At 45.2% G+C, this 19,099-nt stretch overlaps 1 protein-coding gene across 4 annotated transcripts in view; it reads right to left on the minus strand.

Moving 5' to 3' along the window:
* Positions 1 to 19,099, minus strand: part of LOC140204898 (protein FAM227A-like) — an 84,167-nt gene that overhangs the window by 48,457 nt on the left and 16,611 nt on the right. For all 4 annotated transcript variants that reach the window (XM_072271821.1, XM_072271820.1, XM_072271819.1 and 1 more), the window contains 3 exons: positions 14,969 to 15,112; positions 10,323 to 10,421; positions 6,413 to 6,517 (listed from right to left, as the gene is read on the minus strand). In XM_072271821.1, the coding sequence (XP_072127922.1) occupies positions 6,413 to 6,517; positions 10,323 to 10,421; positions 14,969 to 15,112 (348 nt within the window). The remainder of the gene's footprint in view (positions 1 to 6,412; positions 6,518 to 10,322; positions 10,422 to 14,968; positions 15,113 to 19,099) is intronic.

The raw sequence follows: 19,099 nt of genomic DNA on the forward strand, positions 1-19,099 counted from the left end.
ATGAGGGATACTGAAGCCCTAATTGGGAAAATGGAGACAGTATATGTCAGCTAGGGCTACTGGAATCGATATTATGAAAGAGGAAGTGTAGATGGTCTTGAGATGCAAAAAGGTGGATAAATCCCCTGGGCCTGACCAAGTGTATTCCACTACATTGTGGGAACTAAGAGAAGAAATTGCTGGGGCCTTGGCAGAAGTACTTACATCATTATTGGCCAAGGGTGAGGTACTGGAATATTGTAAGGTGGTTCATGTGCCTTTATTTAAGAAGGAGCAAGAACAAGCCAGGGAACCCCAGACCAATGAGCCTAACATTAGTGGTGGGAAAGTCACTGAAGAGGGTACTGAGAGACAGATTAATTAATTAATCAAGACAGCTAGATTAAGCATAGTCAAAATGATATTCTGTGAGGGAAGTTGTGTCTCATGAACCTCATTGAGAACTTTGAAGAGGTGATCAAGAAGATTGATGAAGGCAGGATGAAAAGCATTGTCTCCATTGACTTTAGCAAAGCTTTTGACAAGATGAAATATAGTAGGCTGGTCCGGAAGGCAAGATCACATGGAACTCAGGGTGAGCTAGCCAATTGAGTAAAAAATTAGCTTGGTGGAAGGAGTCAGAGGTGGTAACAAGAAGTTGTTTTTCCAGATTGGTGATCCACAGCCAGAGGTGTGCCGCAGGGATTGAGGCTGGTCCACTGTTGTTTGTCATGTATATTATGGATTTGATTGAGAACACAGATGGCATGACTAGTGGTGTGCCTCAGGGGTTGGTGCCGGGCCCATTGTTGCTTGTCATCCATATCAACAACTTTGATGAGAATGTACAAGGCATGGTTAACAGGTTTGCAGATGACACCAACATTGTTCGTGTGCGAACAGTGAAGAACAGTGTCTCAAGTTATAACAGGATCTGGATCAACTGGGAATCTGGGCAAACAAATGACAGGTGGAATTTAACTCAGACATGTGCAAAGTGATGTATTTTGGGATGTTAAACCAGGGCAGGATGTACACTGTGCCCCTGGGGAATGTTATAGAACGCAGATACCTTGATGTGCAAGTACATAGTTCCTGAAAGTGGTGGCAAAAGTAGACTAGATGGTGAAGGTAGATGACAGACTTGTCTTTGTTGTGATGAACACTGAGTATAAAAATTGAGGCTTCATGTTACAACTTTACAAAAAGTTGGTGAAATCATACTAGAACATTGTACTCAATTCTGGTTGTCATACTGTAGATCGATCCTTGTTCTTCTCCGAGGATCTTCACCTAATCATGGTAGAGAGGGTTTTGAGTTCCTGAGATCCTGTAAATTCAAGGGGAGGCTCGAGACTGAGAGTGATTTAACCAAGACATCAATGGTAGAGCTTGCCGGCTGGTGGCGTAGTGGCATCAGCACCCGACTTCGGAGCGAAGGCTCCCAAGTTCGAATCCAGCCGGCTCCCTTGCACGCTTTCCATCCGTGCTGGGTTGAGCGTTGAGCTAGCAACTCGGCCTCATAAAAATAAGAAAGCCTGCTTAAAAAACGCCGTCATGATGACGTCCCGATGACTCCACTTGGAGTTAAGGGCTTTCTTCTTCATCTTCTTCTTCATCATCAATGGTAGAGCTGGCAAAAGGTGATGCCACATCACTTCGGAAATAAAAGCAGGAGGCGGCTGCAGCAGTGAAGGGTCTCCACGTCTTGGACTCTGACCTCGACTTGTCAAGGACGGTGTGGTGGCTGACCGCGCATCAGCCTCCCAATGTTAAACAAAGTCACGTTCAGGCATTAAGGGAATGCACCCTAGCACCCAGTTACGCAGATCCCAGCTCGGCCCCTGCAGCCACCGGAGGACCCATCAATAGACAATCCTTTTGGAGAACATCATACATGACTTGAGTGATTGCTATCCTACCATAGGGAAGATATGATTAAGCTGGAGAGGGTGTGGAAATGTTTCACATGAATATTGATGGGATTGGAGGGCTTGAATTATAAAGAGAGACTAGGTAGTCATAGGGTACTGTAGCACAGGAACAGGCCCTTCTGCCCATCTAGTTTGTGCCAACCTGTTTTCCTGCCTCACCCCATCTATCCACACCTGGACCATACCCCTGCCATTCAGCCTTTTTCTCTAGGGAATAAATTCCTAAACCATTCAACCTTTCTCTATAATTCAGATCCTCAAGTCCTGGCAATGTCCTGTTGTACTCTTTCAATCTTATTGATATCTTTCCTGTAGGTAGGTGACTAAAACTGTAGCAAATACTCCAAATTTGGCCTCACTGACATCTTCCACATAACATGCTAGCCCTTGTAGTCAGTGCTCTGATTTATGAAGGCCTATGTGCCAAAAACTCTCTTTATGAGAGCTGGTACTTTGAAGAAATTATGGATCTGTATTTCCAAATCTGGGTGGCAGGGTGGAGATATGTCTCTACCAAAGGAAGTGTAAAGTGCTCCTTCCCTCCGCTAGCCTGCAGGTCACCCTTGGGCAAGGTGTAGCACTTGCTTAGCCCCCGATCGGGGTCATGTGAAGCCATCGGAACAGGTGGTGGATGGTCGTACGAGCAGCTGGTGCATATCACAAGTCCTGGTTATGCGACCACTGACGCCAGGCGGACAATCTCTGAAGAGTATTGATAATGACTGGGGTCACTCATCGTGTAAAGACACTGTCCGGAAGAAGACAATGCAAACCACTTCTGCGGGAAAATTTGCCAAGAACAGTCATGGTCGAGACCATGACTGCCCACGTCATATCACATGGCACGCAATGAATGAATTAATTCCAAAATCCCTTTGTTCTAACAGACACTTCAATGCCCTACCATTCACTGTGTAAGTCCTACCCTGGTTTGTCCTTCCAAAATGCAGCACCTTACATTTGTCTGCATTAAATTCCATCTGCCATTTTTTAGCCATTTTTTTTTCAAATGGGCCAGATATTGCTACAGGCTTTCATAGCCTTCCTCATTGTCCACTACACTCCAATCTTAGATTAGATTAGGTTATGAGAACACTCAGTCCTCTTTTATTGTCATTTAGAAATGCATACATGCATTAAGAAATGATACAATGTTTCTCCAGAGTGATATCACAGAAAACAGGTCAGACCAAAGACTAACACTGATAGAACCACATAATTATAACATATAGTTACAGCAGTGCAAAACAATACCATAATTTGATGAAGAACAAACCATGGGCATGGTAGATAAAGTCTCAGAAGTCCCGAGTCGATCGACTCCCGAGTCCCCGATAGCAGGCGGCAAAAGGGAGAAACTCCCTGCCATAAACCTCCAGGCACCGTCAACTTGCCGATGCCTTGGAAGCAGCCGACCACAGCCGAGACTGAATCCATCCGTCCGAAAACTTCGATCTTCCGACCAGCCCCTCCAATACAGCCTCCCGAGCGCCATCCTCTGCCGAGCGCCTTCGACCTAGCCCCGGCCGCTGAAACAAGCAAAGCCGAGGATTCGGGGCCTTCTGCTCCGGAGATTCCAGTTACCACACAGTAGCAGCTGCAGCGAAGTGGGCATTTCAGAAATTTTCCAGATGTTCCTTCGTGCCCTCGCGTCTATCTCCATCAAATCAGAATTGTGCATGGTCCCCTACTTGACAGATTACAGATATCATCACTGAAGTGGCCACGCACGCTGCCGTCGCGCCACCATCTTCTCCCCCCTCCCGGGTGTCATCCGTAAATTTTCTGATCCAGTTTACCACGTCCTTATTTAAATCATTAACTTAGATGATCAACAATGGAGCCAGCACCGATCCCTGCGACACACCACTCGTCACAGACCTCCAATCAGAGACAAGATCAACTGCTCTGTCTTCTCCCACTCGGCCAATGCCGAAGCCAGTTTCCTACTTTATCCCGAACGCCAAGTGACTGAACCTTCTGGACCCTGCCCCCCTTGCACAACTTTGTCAAAGGCCTTGCTAAAGTCCATGTAAACAACATCCACTACCTTTCCCTCACCAGCCTTCATTTTGATCTCAGGAGAGCTCTAGGACATCGGTGAGACAAGCACAAAGGCATGCTGACTATCCCAGACTCAGGCGGATAAGTCTGTGACTGCTTTCCTTGGAGCGAAGGAGGCTGACAGGTAATGTTGAAGAGGTTTATAAAATCACCAGAACCAGGATACAGTCTTTTTTTCCCAAGGCAGGGAAATCTAAAATTACAGGGCATCAAAGACAACCTGAGGGTCAAGTTTTTCACACAGATGGTGACAGGTATGTGGAATGAGTTGCCAGAAGAAGTGGTAAAGGCAGGTACAATTACAATGCATACAAGACATTTGGACATGTTCTTGGATAGGAAGATTTAGAGGGATATAGGCCTTGTACAAGCAAGCCAGGTTCAATATGACAGGCATATGTTGTGAAAATTGTTAATTTGCAGCAGCAGTACAGTGCTGTACAGAATAAAGAAAACTATAAATTACAATAGTACGGGTATATACACACACACATATAAAATATAGATTAGATTCAACTTTATTGTCATTGTGCCGAGTACAGATACAAAGCCAAAGAAATGCAGTTAGCATCTGACCAGAAGTGCAAAAGAATAGTATTATTTACAAAATAACTGCGAATAAAAAGTAAGTGCTATAGCATACAAATATAAAAGTACTGAGACAGTCCAATATGGGTGCAATACTGCTTAGCACTGTGATGTGAGGGTCACAGCCTCAGGGAAGAAGCTCTTCTCGAGCCTGCTGGTGCGGGACCGGAGGCTCCTGTAGCGCCTATCGGATGGGAGGAGAGTAAAATTAAATAATTAGAGCAAAAAAGGGAGCAATAAAAAATAGTGCGGTAGTGAGACGATGGCATTAGCTCAGGTAGGTGCCATGAATGAGTTGGGCCAAAAGGCCTTTTCCCATGATCGATAACCTTATGATTCTATGACTCAATGGAAGTTCCCGGATAAGTAACTGATGAACTGCCTCTGACCGCTAGACCATCTGAGTATTTTTAGTAACACACAGAGTGCATCCAATGGCTCCTTTTAGCAACTTCACTAGAATTGGTTATGATTGTGGGCCTGTAATATTCTGGTTCTGTTTTTATGTTAGCTTGCTTAAGCTCCCCTCCATCCGAAGGGTCAAATCCAGATTCCAGCAACCTGTCAGTTATAAAATCAATTAGTTGAGCCTCACCATTGTTCCTTTGAGCATCCTCAAGGGAGGCTGTTTAGAGCCTCAGATCAATCTACTTCAGACTCTCCAAATGACAACATCACCGTTGGCAACTGTGCCTGCAACAGAATTGATGATTCTCCAGGTCTGGAAGGACAGCACCAGGGAGCAGATAGATGGTGGCAGACTGTGCTCTCTGGGTTGGGATAGTGGGTTTCAGAGAGCAGGATGGATGGTGGCAGACTGTGGGATGGACGATGAAGGTGGGACAGAGCAGTTGGTGCTTTGGGGTGAACGGGCAGAGTGATGGTTGAAGCATATGGTGCACACAGACTAGACTGACAGTGGAAGAAGTCAACATTATCTAGTCTAGTCACTACAAGTGCCAGTCTCACAGCTAAACTCTGTGGGAATTATTGCCTGTTACAGCTATCTAAGACCTTAGTTAGACCCTACTTGGAGAACTGTGTTCAGATCTGGTCACCTCACTACAGGAAGGATGTGGATACTATATAGAGAGTGCAGAGGAGATTTACAAGGATGTTGCCTGGATTGGGGAGCATGCCTTATGAAAATAGGTTGCGTGAACTTGGCCTTTTCTCTTTGGAGCGACGGAGGATGAGAGGTGACCTGATAGAGGTGTATAAGATGATGAGGGTCATTGATCCTGTGGATAGCCAGAGGCTTTTTCCCAGGGCTGAAATGGCTAACATGAGGGGGCATAGATTTAAGGTGCTTGGAAGTAGGTACAATGGGGATGACAGAGGTAAGCTTTTCACACAGAGACTGGTGGGTGTGTGGAATGCACTGCCGGTGGCGGTAGTGGAAGCAGATACAATAGGATCTTTTATGAGACCCTTAGATAGGTACATGGAGCTTAAAAAAATAGAGGGCTATGCAGTCGGGAAATTCTAGGCAGACTGTAGAGTAGGTTACGTCGTCTGGACAACATTGTGGGCCGAAGGGCCGGTAATGTGCTGTAGATTTCTATGTTTTATGTTCTATGACCCCAGGACTCAATGCAGATTAGAGAGGAGTTAGGGAGGCACATGGAATCAGGTGTGGAACTGTGGAAAAGTGAAAGAAAGGGTTTGTGGAGGGCATGCGGGTGTGGGGCACACAGTCTGCAGCCTCTTCGGCAGTGAAGGGTGATTCTAACTCTATCCCATCCACCACACACTAGTGGAAATTGTGGAGAGCGGCAGATAGGTTAGTGTATGAACAGGAAACTGATAATGGACACAGCTCATGGCGGAGGGCTGTCCGAACTAACCTGAAGGAAACGGTCACCGAAGGACCAGCTCCAGCCTTCCATGATCAGCTGCACGTAATTCTTGGATATCCGATCAAACAGTCGGCACTGCACAGAACTGTGCGTCTGAAAGGGAATGAGATTCATGAGGTCCAATGTTGCAGGAATCCAACACACTGGTGACAGAGCGTCACTCATCGCACTAGTCTCAGAGAGTTATCACCTCACAATCACTTGTGGTCACAATTTTCAGTGAGTGGCAGCCCTTGAATTACACTCACCATTCAATGAATGAGACCATGATCTGTGCTCAACGTGTGTGGAAAAACCTGTTCATTATTCACAATAATTGGCAGATCATGACTTGTACTCACGAGTGACACACTATCACTCCTGCTCACTATTCATCAAGACCTGCAAACCATCACTCCTCATAGTGAGTGACAGATCTCAATTTTCAATCACTATTCCCAGGATGGGGGGACCACTCACCATGATTTCATTTTCCACTTATGTATCCAATATACACAGGTCACACGGTTAAGCAGAAATGCCTTTAAGCACTGAAGAAGATCAATTGCCTCCTGGTTTCATAGTATCCTGTGATGTTTGATCAGAAATAATCTTGAATTCAGAGCCAGTTTACTAATCAGAATCAAGATGCAAGGCTTTAAGCAACAGTAAGGTGGATATTGGCGGATTAGACGATATTTCTTGTCTGTAATCTGAAATACAACTTCATGGACTTCCATGGGGTTGCATTTCATGGCAAATGGATGGTGGTTTTCATTGTTCATGCTGTGTGACAGACCCCACTCATATACTTCACTCTCAGAGAGCGATGGCCTTACTTACTACCTACTGCCCACTACGCCGCTGGCGTTTACGGCAGCAATGGAGGTCCTCCATCTCTGGTGATGTTCAGGGCTTCCTTCGTCGTGTCAGTAGCCTCCTCTCGGTTTTCACTCCTGTCAGTCATGCAAGCCCCAGGAGGAATCTCAGGAATACCGTCGCACTCAGATGTAGAAGGATTCTTCACTGTTGTTTTCGTAACAATTTTGTTTTACCTGAGCTGAACCCCGAAACCTGGAGGACTGGTGGACCACTCTTAGTCTGGCCTCTGTCCTTTGACCTGTTTGGCACAGGTGACCTTACTAAGAGCCAAAGCACAAGGTCCTGACTCCAGCCAACACAGCTCTCTGGGTCATTGAGGCACGCAAGCCTCCAAACTAAATGACAAGTTTGTGGTCCTTTTGGAGGAGAGTGATGGCCTATCTGTGATTAATCCTTCTTTTCTGAATGTAAACTAGTCCTGTCTATCAGAAATTTCCTAAAAAAAAAACTACCCCAGCACTGACCTTTGTAAATCTGGCAGGAGCAAAGGACATTAGGAATGGTGAGGGTGGAGCGCTGTGGGAGGGGTGCGGACTAGGTGGCAGAGAAGGAATGTCGGGGGTGGGGACAGTGCTGGTGCAGACACGCCCAGTCCTGAGACACCAAGGAAAGGTCATTTGATTCCAAACAATTGGTTTCCTGCACATTACAGAATGCCTCTCTGGTGCTTCCCACTCCTTCCTGTCTCCCTTCCCCTTTTTCCCAACCATGATTCCCCTCTCCCTGCCCCCTTCCCACTCTCAGTCCACAACAGAGACCCGTATCAGAATCAGGTTCATCATCACTCACATGTCATGTAATTTGTTTTTTTTTGCAGCAGTGCAGTGCAATACATGAAACTACTACAGTACTGTGCAAAAACCTTTGGCACCATAGCTATATAAATGTGCCCAGGACTTTTGCACTGTACTATACATCACATCAGACCTTCAGGGTTTATCCATCTTTAAGCCCACTAATCTTTCTTCCTTTTTATCTGTAACTTGTTCTATAATTTCACTGGCCCTTAATTCTCCAACAACACTCAGTGGCCATTTTAGTAGAAACACCTGTACACCTGCCTGTTAATACAAATATCTAATCAGCCAATCATGTGGCAGCAACTCAAAGCATAAAAGCAAGAGGTTTTGTTATTGTAGATTTAGTTAAGTATTGTCCAGATCAAACATCAGAATTGGGAAGAAATGTGATCCAAGTTACTTTGACAGGGGAATGATTGCTGGTGCCAGATGGGGTGGATTGAGTATCTCAGAAACTGCTGATCTCCTGGGATTTTCACACACAACAGTATCTGGAGTTTACAGAGAATGGTGTGAGAAACAAAAAAAAATCCAGTGAGCGGCTTTCTGTGGGTGAAAATGCTTTGTTAACGAGAAAGGCCAGAAGAGAATGGCATGACTGGTTCAAGCTGACAGGAAAACAACAGTAACTCAAATAACTGTGCATTACAACCGTGGTGTCTAGAAGAGCTTTGGTGAATGCAGAACACGTTGAACTTTGAAGGAGATGGGCTACAGCAGCAGAAGACCACATAAAGCAGAAGGCCACTTTATGAGACCACTCCTGCTCCTGTGCCTAATATAGTGGCCACTGTGTGTATACTTGCAGGGTCTGATACTTCTGAAAGTGGGTTCGGATGAAATGCACCCCAGACCCTGAGGAAAATTCACAGGCTCTCACTACCATTCCAATGTTTGTTGGCACTGGACGACTAAGAGTTTGCTGGTAAGAAATCAGTGAAAGAGATTGTCAGGGTACAGACCAATCTGAGAGTGGTGGTGGTGGGTGGTGGGAGGACAATTGTTGGAGTCATCCTGAAGGGATCAGAAATCCACATTTAGGGGCAGAGGTCACTCAAGGGCACTCAGCACAGAGAAGGCCGAATCTTATGAGTAAGTGAATTTTAAAGACAAAACCAGGAAACTCTGTGAGGGTACAACATGATGACACATAGCAGCAGGCTGGTCGAAAAGTTAAAAGGATGTGGGGCTCAGAGGAAAGGGGAATTATGGAATAAAATTTGGTGCAGTGGCAAAAGATAATGACACAAGAGATTCTGCAGATGCTGGAAATCCAGAGTAACACACAAAATGCTGGAGGAACTCAGCAAGACAGGCTGCATCTATGGAAAAGAGTAAACAGTAGACGTTTCAGGCCGAGAACCTTTCAGTCCTGATGAAATGCGTGTCACTTTTTGTACATGCAATCAATGTACATAAGCTATCTTATGTATTTGTAGCTATAGTGCTTTTCTAATTATTGAGTTCTTTATCTTATTGTGCTTCATCAGATCTGGAGTACAATTATTTTATTCTCTTTTACACTTGTGTACTGAGAATGACATAAAAAACAATCCTGAATCTGTTGCATTGCATCAGAGAAACAGCATAGTCAGGTTCCCTGCAGCATTGTGTAAAACCTTCACAGTAACTACGGATATGTAGTAACTAGATATATAGATAGATAGAGATAGCTAGGGTGCCTAAGACTTTTCCATAGTACTGTTGTAATTTTATGTTTTGTTTTGCACTGTACTGCTCCGCAAAAAAACAATTTCATGACATCTGTGAGTGATGATAAATCAGATTCTGATATGGGTCTCGATTGTGGACTGAGAGTGGGAAGGGGGCAGGGAGAGGGGAATCATGGTTGGGAAAAGGGGAAGGGAGAGGGAAGCAATATAGAGACATTCTGTAATGATCAATAAACCGATTGTTTGGAATTAAATGACCTTGCCTGGTGTCTCAGGACTGGGTGTGACTACACCAGCGCCACACCCCGCCCCTGGCACTCCTTCTCTGCCACCTGCTCAAACACCCCTCCCCCGGTGCTCTACCCTTGCCACTCCCAACATCCTTTGCTCCCACCAGATTTACAAACTTACTCTCTGTTCCATGTTGACAAATACAGTACTGTGCAAAAGTCTTAGGCACCCCAGCTATATATGTACCTTGTGCACCGTACTGTATGGATGGATGGTGTGAGCAGCACGCAGTGTAAAAAAAATAACCCAACGTTCGCTACAGCACAATCTCACCTTCTGCTCATGCAGGAAAAACCACCAAAAGCTGTCTAGAAGGATGTCCTGCACCACTGGGGAGCTGAGCATCTGCTGAAACTCAGCAATGTAGCCGGTCTGTATTGGAGACAACAGTTGGTGTTAGCCAGAGTGAGTTTAAGAATTAAGCATCGGGGGAAACCAGTCAGGGAATTGGGGCAGGCAGCAAGAAAAGTGCAGGCAAGGGCTAATATTAATGGAAAACAGAATGCAGTTTTAACCATCCACATCTGACAGATGAATAGGAAAGATTACTATAAAATTCAAGTGTGCTAATGCAGGATATCATTTACTTTCTGAACCCTCGTGATTCCTGGCCCGATGTCCTCTTCACTTGTCCTGCTTCAAGGAGGCAAACTGAGCTCAGTTACATCAGAACTGCAATTTAAGTCTCGCTTTCACAGTGGGTTCAATCTGGAGCCCAGACCCTGGTCCTACAACCCAATTCTGACTCTGACCTGGAACCCTAGCCTGGGTCTGACCAGTGTCGGAGCCCATAGTGAATCCCAGACATGGTCAGAGCCTCATGAACATCAGTATCTTTGTTAGCTGGAGGTGTTATTGGCCCTCTCTCCTGCCATATTTCACATTTGCCTGTGAGTAACTCAGACAGATTGCTGGGGGCAGGGGGAGACAGTGGGGCTGAAACCAGAATCCACAAGAGGTTAGGATTATAAGCATCCAGAAGCACCCACGGGAGGGCAAATGGAGGCATAGCTGGAGTAGTTGGAACCCTGGGGTGTGGGAAGTCATTGTGGGTAGCCGCAGAGGGCAGTATTAATAGGACCTTTGAGGCATGTAGGAATACAGAGAAGAAGGATTAACATGGTGAGTACAGGAACTCATGGAGGAAGGTTGTGGGGAAGTGCATCCAGATTCATGTCATTCCCTCTCCTCTAGGCCCAAGACTCTCCCAAAGAAACAAACAAAAACTATAGTTGCCGGAAACCCGAAATAAAGACAGGATACACCCATCGGGGGAAACTGACAGAAGAGGACAGAAGGCCACGGAAGAAAGAAAAGGGGGGGGTTCCCCTTGTATCCAGCCTTGTATCTCTCTCACCAATTAACTTCCCAGCGTCACCCCCCCTCGCAGTTTCACCTTTCACCTCGCAAACACGAGGAAATCCGCAAATGCTGGAATTTCAAGCAACACACATAAAAGTTGCTGGTGAACACAGCAGGCCAGGCAGCATCTCTAGGAAGAGGTACAGTCGACGTTTCAGGCCGAGACCCTTCATCAGGACTAACTGAAAGAAGAGCTAGTAAGAGATTAGAAAGGGGGAGGGGGAGGGGGAGGGGGAGGGGGAGAGGGAGATCCAAAATGATAGGAGAAGACAGGAGGGGTAGGTATAGAGCCAAGAGCTGGACAGGTGATTGGCAAAAGGGATATGAGAGGATCACGGGACGGGAGGCCTAGGGAGAAAGAACGGGGGAGGGGGGAAGCCCAGAGGATGGGCAAGGAGTATAGTGAGAGAGGGACAGAGGGAGAAAAAGGAGAGAGAGAAAAAGAGTATATATATAATAAATAAACAACGGATGGGGTACAAAGGGGAGGTGGGGCATTAACAGAAGTTAGAGAAGTCAATGTTCATGCCATCAGGTTGAAGGCTACCCAGACGGAATATAAGGTGTTGTTCCTCCAACCTGAGTGTGGCTTCATCTTGACAGTACAGGAGGCCGTGGATAGACATATCAGAATGGGAATGGGACGTGGAGTTAAAATGTGTGGCCACTGGGAGATCCTGCTTTCTCTGGCGGACAGAGCCTTGTGGTTTTTCCACCCCTCCCCCCACCTTCTCACTCTGACTTCTCATCGTTTTTCTCCAGTCCTGATGAAGGGTCTCGGACTGAAATGTTGATTGTACTCTTTTCCATAGATGCTGCCTGGCCTGCTGAGTTCCTCCAGCATTTTGTGTGTGTTGCTCGGATTTCCAGCGTCTGCAAATTTTCTCTTGTTTGTTCTTTCAATCCCTCCATCTTTGTTCCCTCCTTTACTATATCTTTCAAACACACAGTAGCTTTAACCAATCTGAATAATCTGGAATACTAACTTTAGAAAGATGTTAGACTTCGGAAAGAGAACAGGGATAGATTGAAACTTCACTATGGATATTAGAAGTTAGTCATGTGGAGGGGCTGGAGAGTTTGGGCTTGATCTCCTTAGAGAATAAAACATTAAAGGGGAGATATACTGGAGACTTTCAGAAACATTAATGTATTGATAGATTCTATACAGGCAGGCTATTCAAACTTCAAAGTATATTTATTATCAAAGTACACAGTCACCATATACAAACCTGAGATTCATTTTCTTGCAGGCATACTCAATAAATCCATAGAATAACAACCATAAGGGAATCAATGAAAGACCACGCCAACTTGGGCATTCAAATTGTGTGCAAAAGACACCAAACTGTGCAAATACAAGAAAGAATGAAAAATAATAATTGATAAATAAGCAATAAATATCGAGAAAATGAGATGAAGCGTCCTTGAAAGTGAGTCCATTGGTTGTGGGAACATCTTAATGACTGGTTAAGTGAAGTTGAGTGAAGTTATCCCCTCTGCTTCAAGACCCTGATGGCTGAGGGGTAATAACTGTTTTTGAACCTGGTGGCGTGAGTCCTGAGGCTCTGTACCCTCTTCCTGATGGCAGCAGCAAGAAGACAGCATATCCATGTGGTGGGGGTCCCTGATGATGGATGCTGCTTTCCTGTGACAGTGTTTCATGTAGATATGCTCAATGCTGGGGATGGCTTTACATGTGATGGACAGGACCGTATCCATTACTTTGATAACTAGAAGACACACATCTTCACATGATTTTCTCATTCACACTCTTAGGCATGTCCATCTGATGCTGGATACCAATGTCTCCACATTCCACTGCTGCTTAAATCCTCCACTACAACTTTCAGTCTCAAGTTCTTCAACATGACCTTTCCAATGCTAACCAGTTCAATTGACTAGACTCTAGCACATCTCCCCTTGATGCTTTGGAGATCACCCCAACCTTTTAAGCTCTCCACAACCCTGACCTCTAGTTCCCATACTGAAGTTTCAGTCTAATCCCACGCTCTCGCTTTCTAAAGCCTAGCATCCTTCCCAAAGTTGGTGTTCATGTTCAATTGAACAGTCCCTGATTAAATCTGACTCACTATTGTTCCTGGTACCCCTCCCTTTACCCTCCTTTGTTCTGTGCCAGCTCTCCAATAATAATTTTGAGTTCATTCTTCCGTTTAATCAGTATAATAGAGAGATTTCTGGAAATAGGTCCTTCGACCCATTGAGTCCAAGGTTACCATCAACCACACATTTTCATTAATCCTACATTGAAACCATTTTTTCCATCCTATATTTCCCCAAACTTCTCCAGATTCTACTATTTACTTACAGTGACCAATTAACCCACGAAGCCACGGCTTTGGGTTGTGGGAGGAACCTGGATCACTCAGGATAAACTCACGAGGTCACAGGAAAAAGATGCAAACTCCATTCATGCAGCACAGTTCACAAAAGCAACTTCTTTCATTTTTTTTAATGTCTTTTATTTTCAAATGTGGTTCCGCTGCTGTTGGAGCCTGTGACCTACACTTTGATGGTGTGTTATCAGGCCAATTGCTTTCTATCTCTGAGAGGACTCGGGAAGGTTTTGAGCACAGTGAGTGGCCCCGAGGCTAAGAAGCCTGGAGGTGGGGGTGCGTGAGCCCGTGATCGACACCATTTCTCGCCGATCTCAGCGTCGAGGGCAAGAGCGGAAGGCGGGTGTGTGTTCAGTGCCGTCTACCTGCGTTCGAATGGTTTCTCTCTCTCTCTCGCTCGCGGCTCCTGGAGAAAGTTGTCTGCGTTTGTCCGGTCTCTCTGACCCTCTCGTATGCTGCTCTCGGAGGAAGCTCCCCGTGTTCAAATGGTTTCTCTCTCCCTCTCGGCAGGGAGAAAGTGCGGGAGTCTGGGTCCTGGACAAGTTTTAATAGATGCATTTGTGGACTGGACTCTGTAGTTCATGTTATGATGTGTTTCTGGTTTCTGGTCACTCCTCTTTTGGTGCTTTTTTGCGTGATATTGATTGGGGCGGCTGGACCTGTGGCTTGAAGTTAATGAGTGACACAGCGCTAGATTGAACTGAACTGAGCTGAACTGAATATGCCTGGACTCCTTTGATGAATTTGTGAACTGGTGTTTTGTATTCTGTGTTTTTCACTCTTTTTTTTGCCATTTGCATGTGGGGGCTTTTGATATTTTTCTCTGAATGGGTCCCGTGGTTTTCTTTGTTTCGTGGCTTTCTGTGGGAAGACAAATCTCAGGGCTGTATACTGCATCCATACCTTGATAATAAATGTACTTAGAACCTTTGAAGCTGAGGTCAGTATTGAACCTGAGTCTCTGGCCCTGTGAGGCAAAAGCTCTACTAGTTGTGGGCACGGCGTTGCCCCACAATCATCCTCCTCCACTGCAGGAGGGTAGAGCCTTCAAATCCCCGCTCTTTCACTAAACTTTGTTGCCTTGCCTCAACTTCCACACTTTAATCAACCCAACTATAACTAGAACCCGGTTCTGGCCCATGTAGACCAGAATGCATGTGACCTGCTTGAGGAGGAATTGTTGAGCGAGATAACACTGACCTGTTTCTTCAAATGACCACGAGCTTTCAGCACATTATCCAGGATCTGGTCCAGTGAAGTCTCATTGGGCAGAGGGGTGGGCTGCAATGCGCTGAACCCTGGGTAATGTTGAAGTTCCAGCAATTTGGGCTCCTCATCTGAATGCTGAAATGAGAGAGAAACAACAGTTAAAGCAGATACCGACAATAGATGCCTCTCGTGCCTGTTAGGGAATTGTCAGATATGGGCCACCGCAAATAAGAACCAAGCAGTTTTCAAAAATAAGCTGCTGAAATGTTAAGTAAAAACACTAACGGATTTTGAACTGAAAAGGTACCTACAGAGCACAGGCTGTTCGCCCTTTGCAATGCTCTAGCTGCTCAAGATATGGTTTGTAAAGAGACGTGAACACTAGCCATCTTTGTCTGCAGCAGCCAAACATAAGGCAATGGGTCTATGTTAATTGGCCTGCATCCAGCAAGGCACCTACAGCTAAATTATTTTGCACTCATCTTTCAGCGATCGAGGAGGGATGCCAGACCAGAATACATTTTGTCCCTCTGCATACCAAACATGGTCATAGGTATATTTGATCTATCAATAATTGGAACGTAATCTTGACAACTGGGTTCTCTGTCCTCAAGCCTTTAGATCGTCTGTGTGAATTAGCTCATTCCAGCAAAATTGTTTGAACCTCCTTAAGTACCTTGTCAGTTATAATGTGCTCCCACTGTAAATATGTAATTCAATGTGTGACAAGAATACACCTAGATAAGATGTTAGCTGTCCTGTGCTGGCACCAGTGGGATCAGCAGTTGGTCTGCCACCTGTCTTCAGGAGAGAGAGAGAGATAAGGAAAACAGTGGAGCAGCATTTGGAGATGTGTAATGAAGGGGAAGGAGAGCTGTCAAGAGCAGCTCCCCCTTTGAACCCTGAACTGTTTGAAGTGATGGACAAGCGATACCCCAGCAGGGGGATAAAAAGGGACAGGTTCGCTAAGGCAGGACACACGACACCCGAGGTAACGAGACCCTGGAAGCGGTGCGCCTCTCACAAGTCGGTGGGAAGCTCTTGGACGGCTGATCGCGGGATCAGCCTTAGACGCTCAGGGTGGAAAGGCACGATCGGCGGGAACCTGGTGTGTGTCCACCCTTGCCTGGGTGCCAGGTTCAGCACAGAGAAACGGTCGTATCTGGAAATGGAGGGGTCATGGTCGGTGACCTCAGATGACATCACAAAGGGCTTGCCCGAAAGCTGACTGCGAAGGTCTGTGTGGAAGCTGTGTTGAATATTTATTCGTTTTGCTCTCTCTCCTCCCCCCCACTGTCCATCGCCATAGTAACGATTACTGCGAACTGAACTAAATTGAACTGGACTTTGTGTCACTTTGAAACTGGTCATTTACCCCTAGACAACGATAGAGCTTGATTAATCTTGTTATCTTAATTCTGTGTACATGTGTGTTTATCATTGCTGAACTGTTGCATTTATTATCCTTTTTTGATTAGAGTACTGTGTTGCTTGTTTCTTTAATAAAACTTTCTTAGTTCTAGTAATCCAGACTCCAACTGAATGATCCATTCCTGCTGGTTTGGCAACCCAGTTACGGGGTACGTAACAAATGTCACAAAATATTAAAGTAAATGATGTCATTGTAATTACTGAAATTGTATTGAGTCACTGACTGTTAACATTTATTTTAATAGATAAAAACCTGATGAATTTTGAGTTTGGGAGTCTCTGCTAAAACGGTTAGAGTGTCTGCTTCGAGTGATGACTAGACTTTCATATCCACTAGTTTTTCCAGTGACTTGGTGATATCACTGGTGACATTCTTCAATACACATTGAGGGAAAGGTCAGAGAACATGAGGAATTATTACATTGAAGAAAAGGTCAGTGAATGTGGAGGAAATTATGGGAACACTGATAGAATGCAGAGTGATCATGTTTTTAGAACATAAGGATGTTGTATTCATTATCGAGGGACACCAGCATGCATGATACTCAAATGAACTTTCTTGATAACCCTGCTTGTCAGCTCCTTTTGTCGGGAAGCGGCTAACTGAGTGGCATAGGAATGACACCATTAATTACCACTACATCCCCCCTTCTTGAAAAAAAGAAAAACTAGGCATGTACCTCTTGTCTATAGAGCTGCTTTGAAATTGTAGTCACTGAAATGGAGCGATTCAGTTCACTTTACTCAGAGCATGCAGCTTATGCTTCTTACATAAACATAAAAAAGAACTGCCAACAGTATAACTGGTTTTCTCTTTGTTTTTAATGTCTCTTTCTTTGTTTTCCTCCTATATCCAATCAGTTCTTTTTTAAAAAAAAAGAACAGTCTCGTTTTGTGAAATGTTTTCTGCATTACAGCCCTTTTTAAAAAGCAGTGGATCTAATGGAGGTCAGGGTCGACTACCTGAATACCCCGGCAAAGTGAGAAGATTATTCTGCCCCTTTCGTCACTTGCCCTAAGCTACTAGGCTGTGGGGTATATCACTGTGGTGGGACAGATAAGCAACCCGATCTGGTATAGGTTCTGAAAGTGTTAGAGTGGATGGATATCCACTCTATTATTATTTATTGTACTGCCCTGCACTGTTTTGTGCACTTTATGTAGTCCTGTGCAGGTCTGTAGTCTAGTGTAGTTTTTGTGTTGTCTTACGTAGTCTAGTGTAGCCTTGTGTTGTCTCACTTAGTCTAGTGGAATTTTGTGTTGTTTCATGTCACACCATGGCCCTGGAGGAATGTTGTTTCGTTTTTACTGTGTACTGTACCAGCAGTTTATGGTTGAAATGACAATAAAAAGCGACTTGACTTGATATCCTCGTACAGGTACGTCCATCCAGGTAGGTGATCCTCATCATAAGGACCAGGCCACTCTATTTCTTTCTCTACCTTTCATGGATGTTGAAGGCAGACTAGCACAGGCCTGTTCTGCCTGATTTCATCTTGTGATGATCACAAACGATCGTGGTGCACACTGCCGGACTATTGTTCCTTTGGTGTGTTGGTCTGAAACCCAAATATCTTCACCACTCCTGAGCTGTGACAAAGATTTTGCTTTGTGTCTGAGATCATGAATGCTGTTTGTTTTCTCATGCTGTCTCAAAGTTTCTCACTTTGTCTAAGTCTGGTAAGTGAGGTTGGAGAAGGGAAGGAGGAATGGGCAGGCTTGTTCTCAGTCTCCGGCCTATTGACTGCTCTGCTCATTCGCAAGAGGTGTGGAGCAATAAGCTAGCAGTGCTTTGTAGGGATCTTTTGACTTCAGTAGGCGACTCTCAACAGTTGCAGTGCTCTTTCCATTTCTCCATTTGCTTGTGGGTACTGTGGACTGCTTGTCTGGTGTTCGAATTCTGAGCAGCTGAATTGTGGACCTGCCGAAGGGTTTCAGTCGACTTACTTTTTTCCATGGATGCTGCCTGGCCTGCTGGGTTCCTCCAGCATTTTGTGTGTGTTGTTCAGATTTCCAGCATCTGCAGATTTTCTCGTTTGTGAATTGTGGATCGTTGTCTGACACAAGTGTCTCTGGTATTCCACTGCAAGCGATACAGTTTTCAGATGCTATATAACTGCTGCTGAGGATGCAGAGGATAGCTTGGACATCTCAACATTCTGTAAGTAGTAATCCACAGTGAGAAGGTATTTGTCTCTTTTCAGCTGGAAAATGTCCGCTTCTGCAATTTGCCATGGAAAGTCTGGGAATTCTGTGGGACAGAGAGGTTCAGCATGATTTTTATGCAGTTTTCTGCATGCTTCACATTGCTTTATATGATCTCCCAGCTGTGTGCTCAGACCAGGCCACCAACCACATGGATTGCCTTGTTCTTAGATGACTTTTCGATGCCTTGATGTCCCTGGTGGATTTGACTGATGATTTTGGTGTGCATAGAAGCAGGAATGATGAGTCTGGAGCCCTTTACCAGCAAACCATCACGAGTTTGTGAGCTCCTTTTGGAACAGCTGGCCATCCATGCTCATAGTATTGCTGCAGATTTGGTCCTTTTTCAACTCAGTGTGAATTTTGTCCAGTTTACTCTGTGATGCAGGAAAGCTTTCATGTACCTGAGCTACATAGGTGTTGGTATCTTCCATGAGGGCGGAGTCAGCTTCTGTCCACTCACTTCTGCATGGCATCCTCGATAGA

Source organism: Mobula birostris, chromosome 11, assembly GCF_030028105.1.
Source record: "Mobula birostris isolate sMobBir1 chromosome 11, sMobBir1.hap1, whole genome shotgun sequence".
NCBI classification, from domain to species: Eukaryota; Metazoa; Chordata; class Chondrichthyes; order Myliobatiformes; family Myliobatidae; genus Mobula; species Mobula birostris.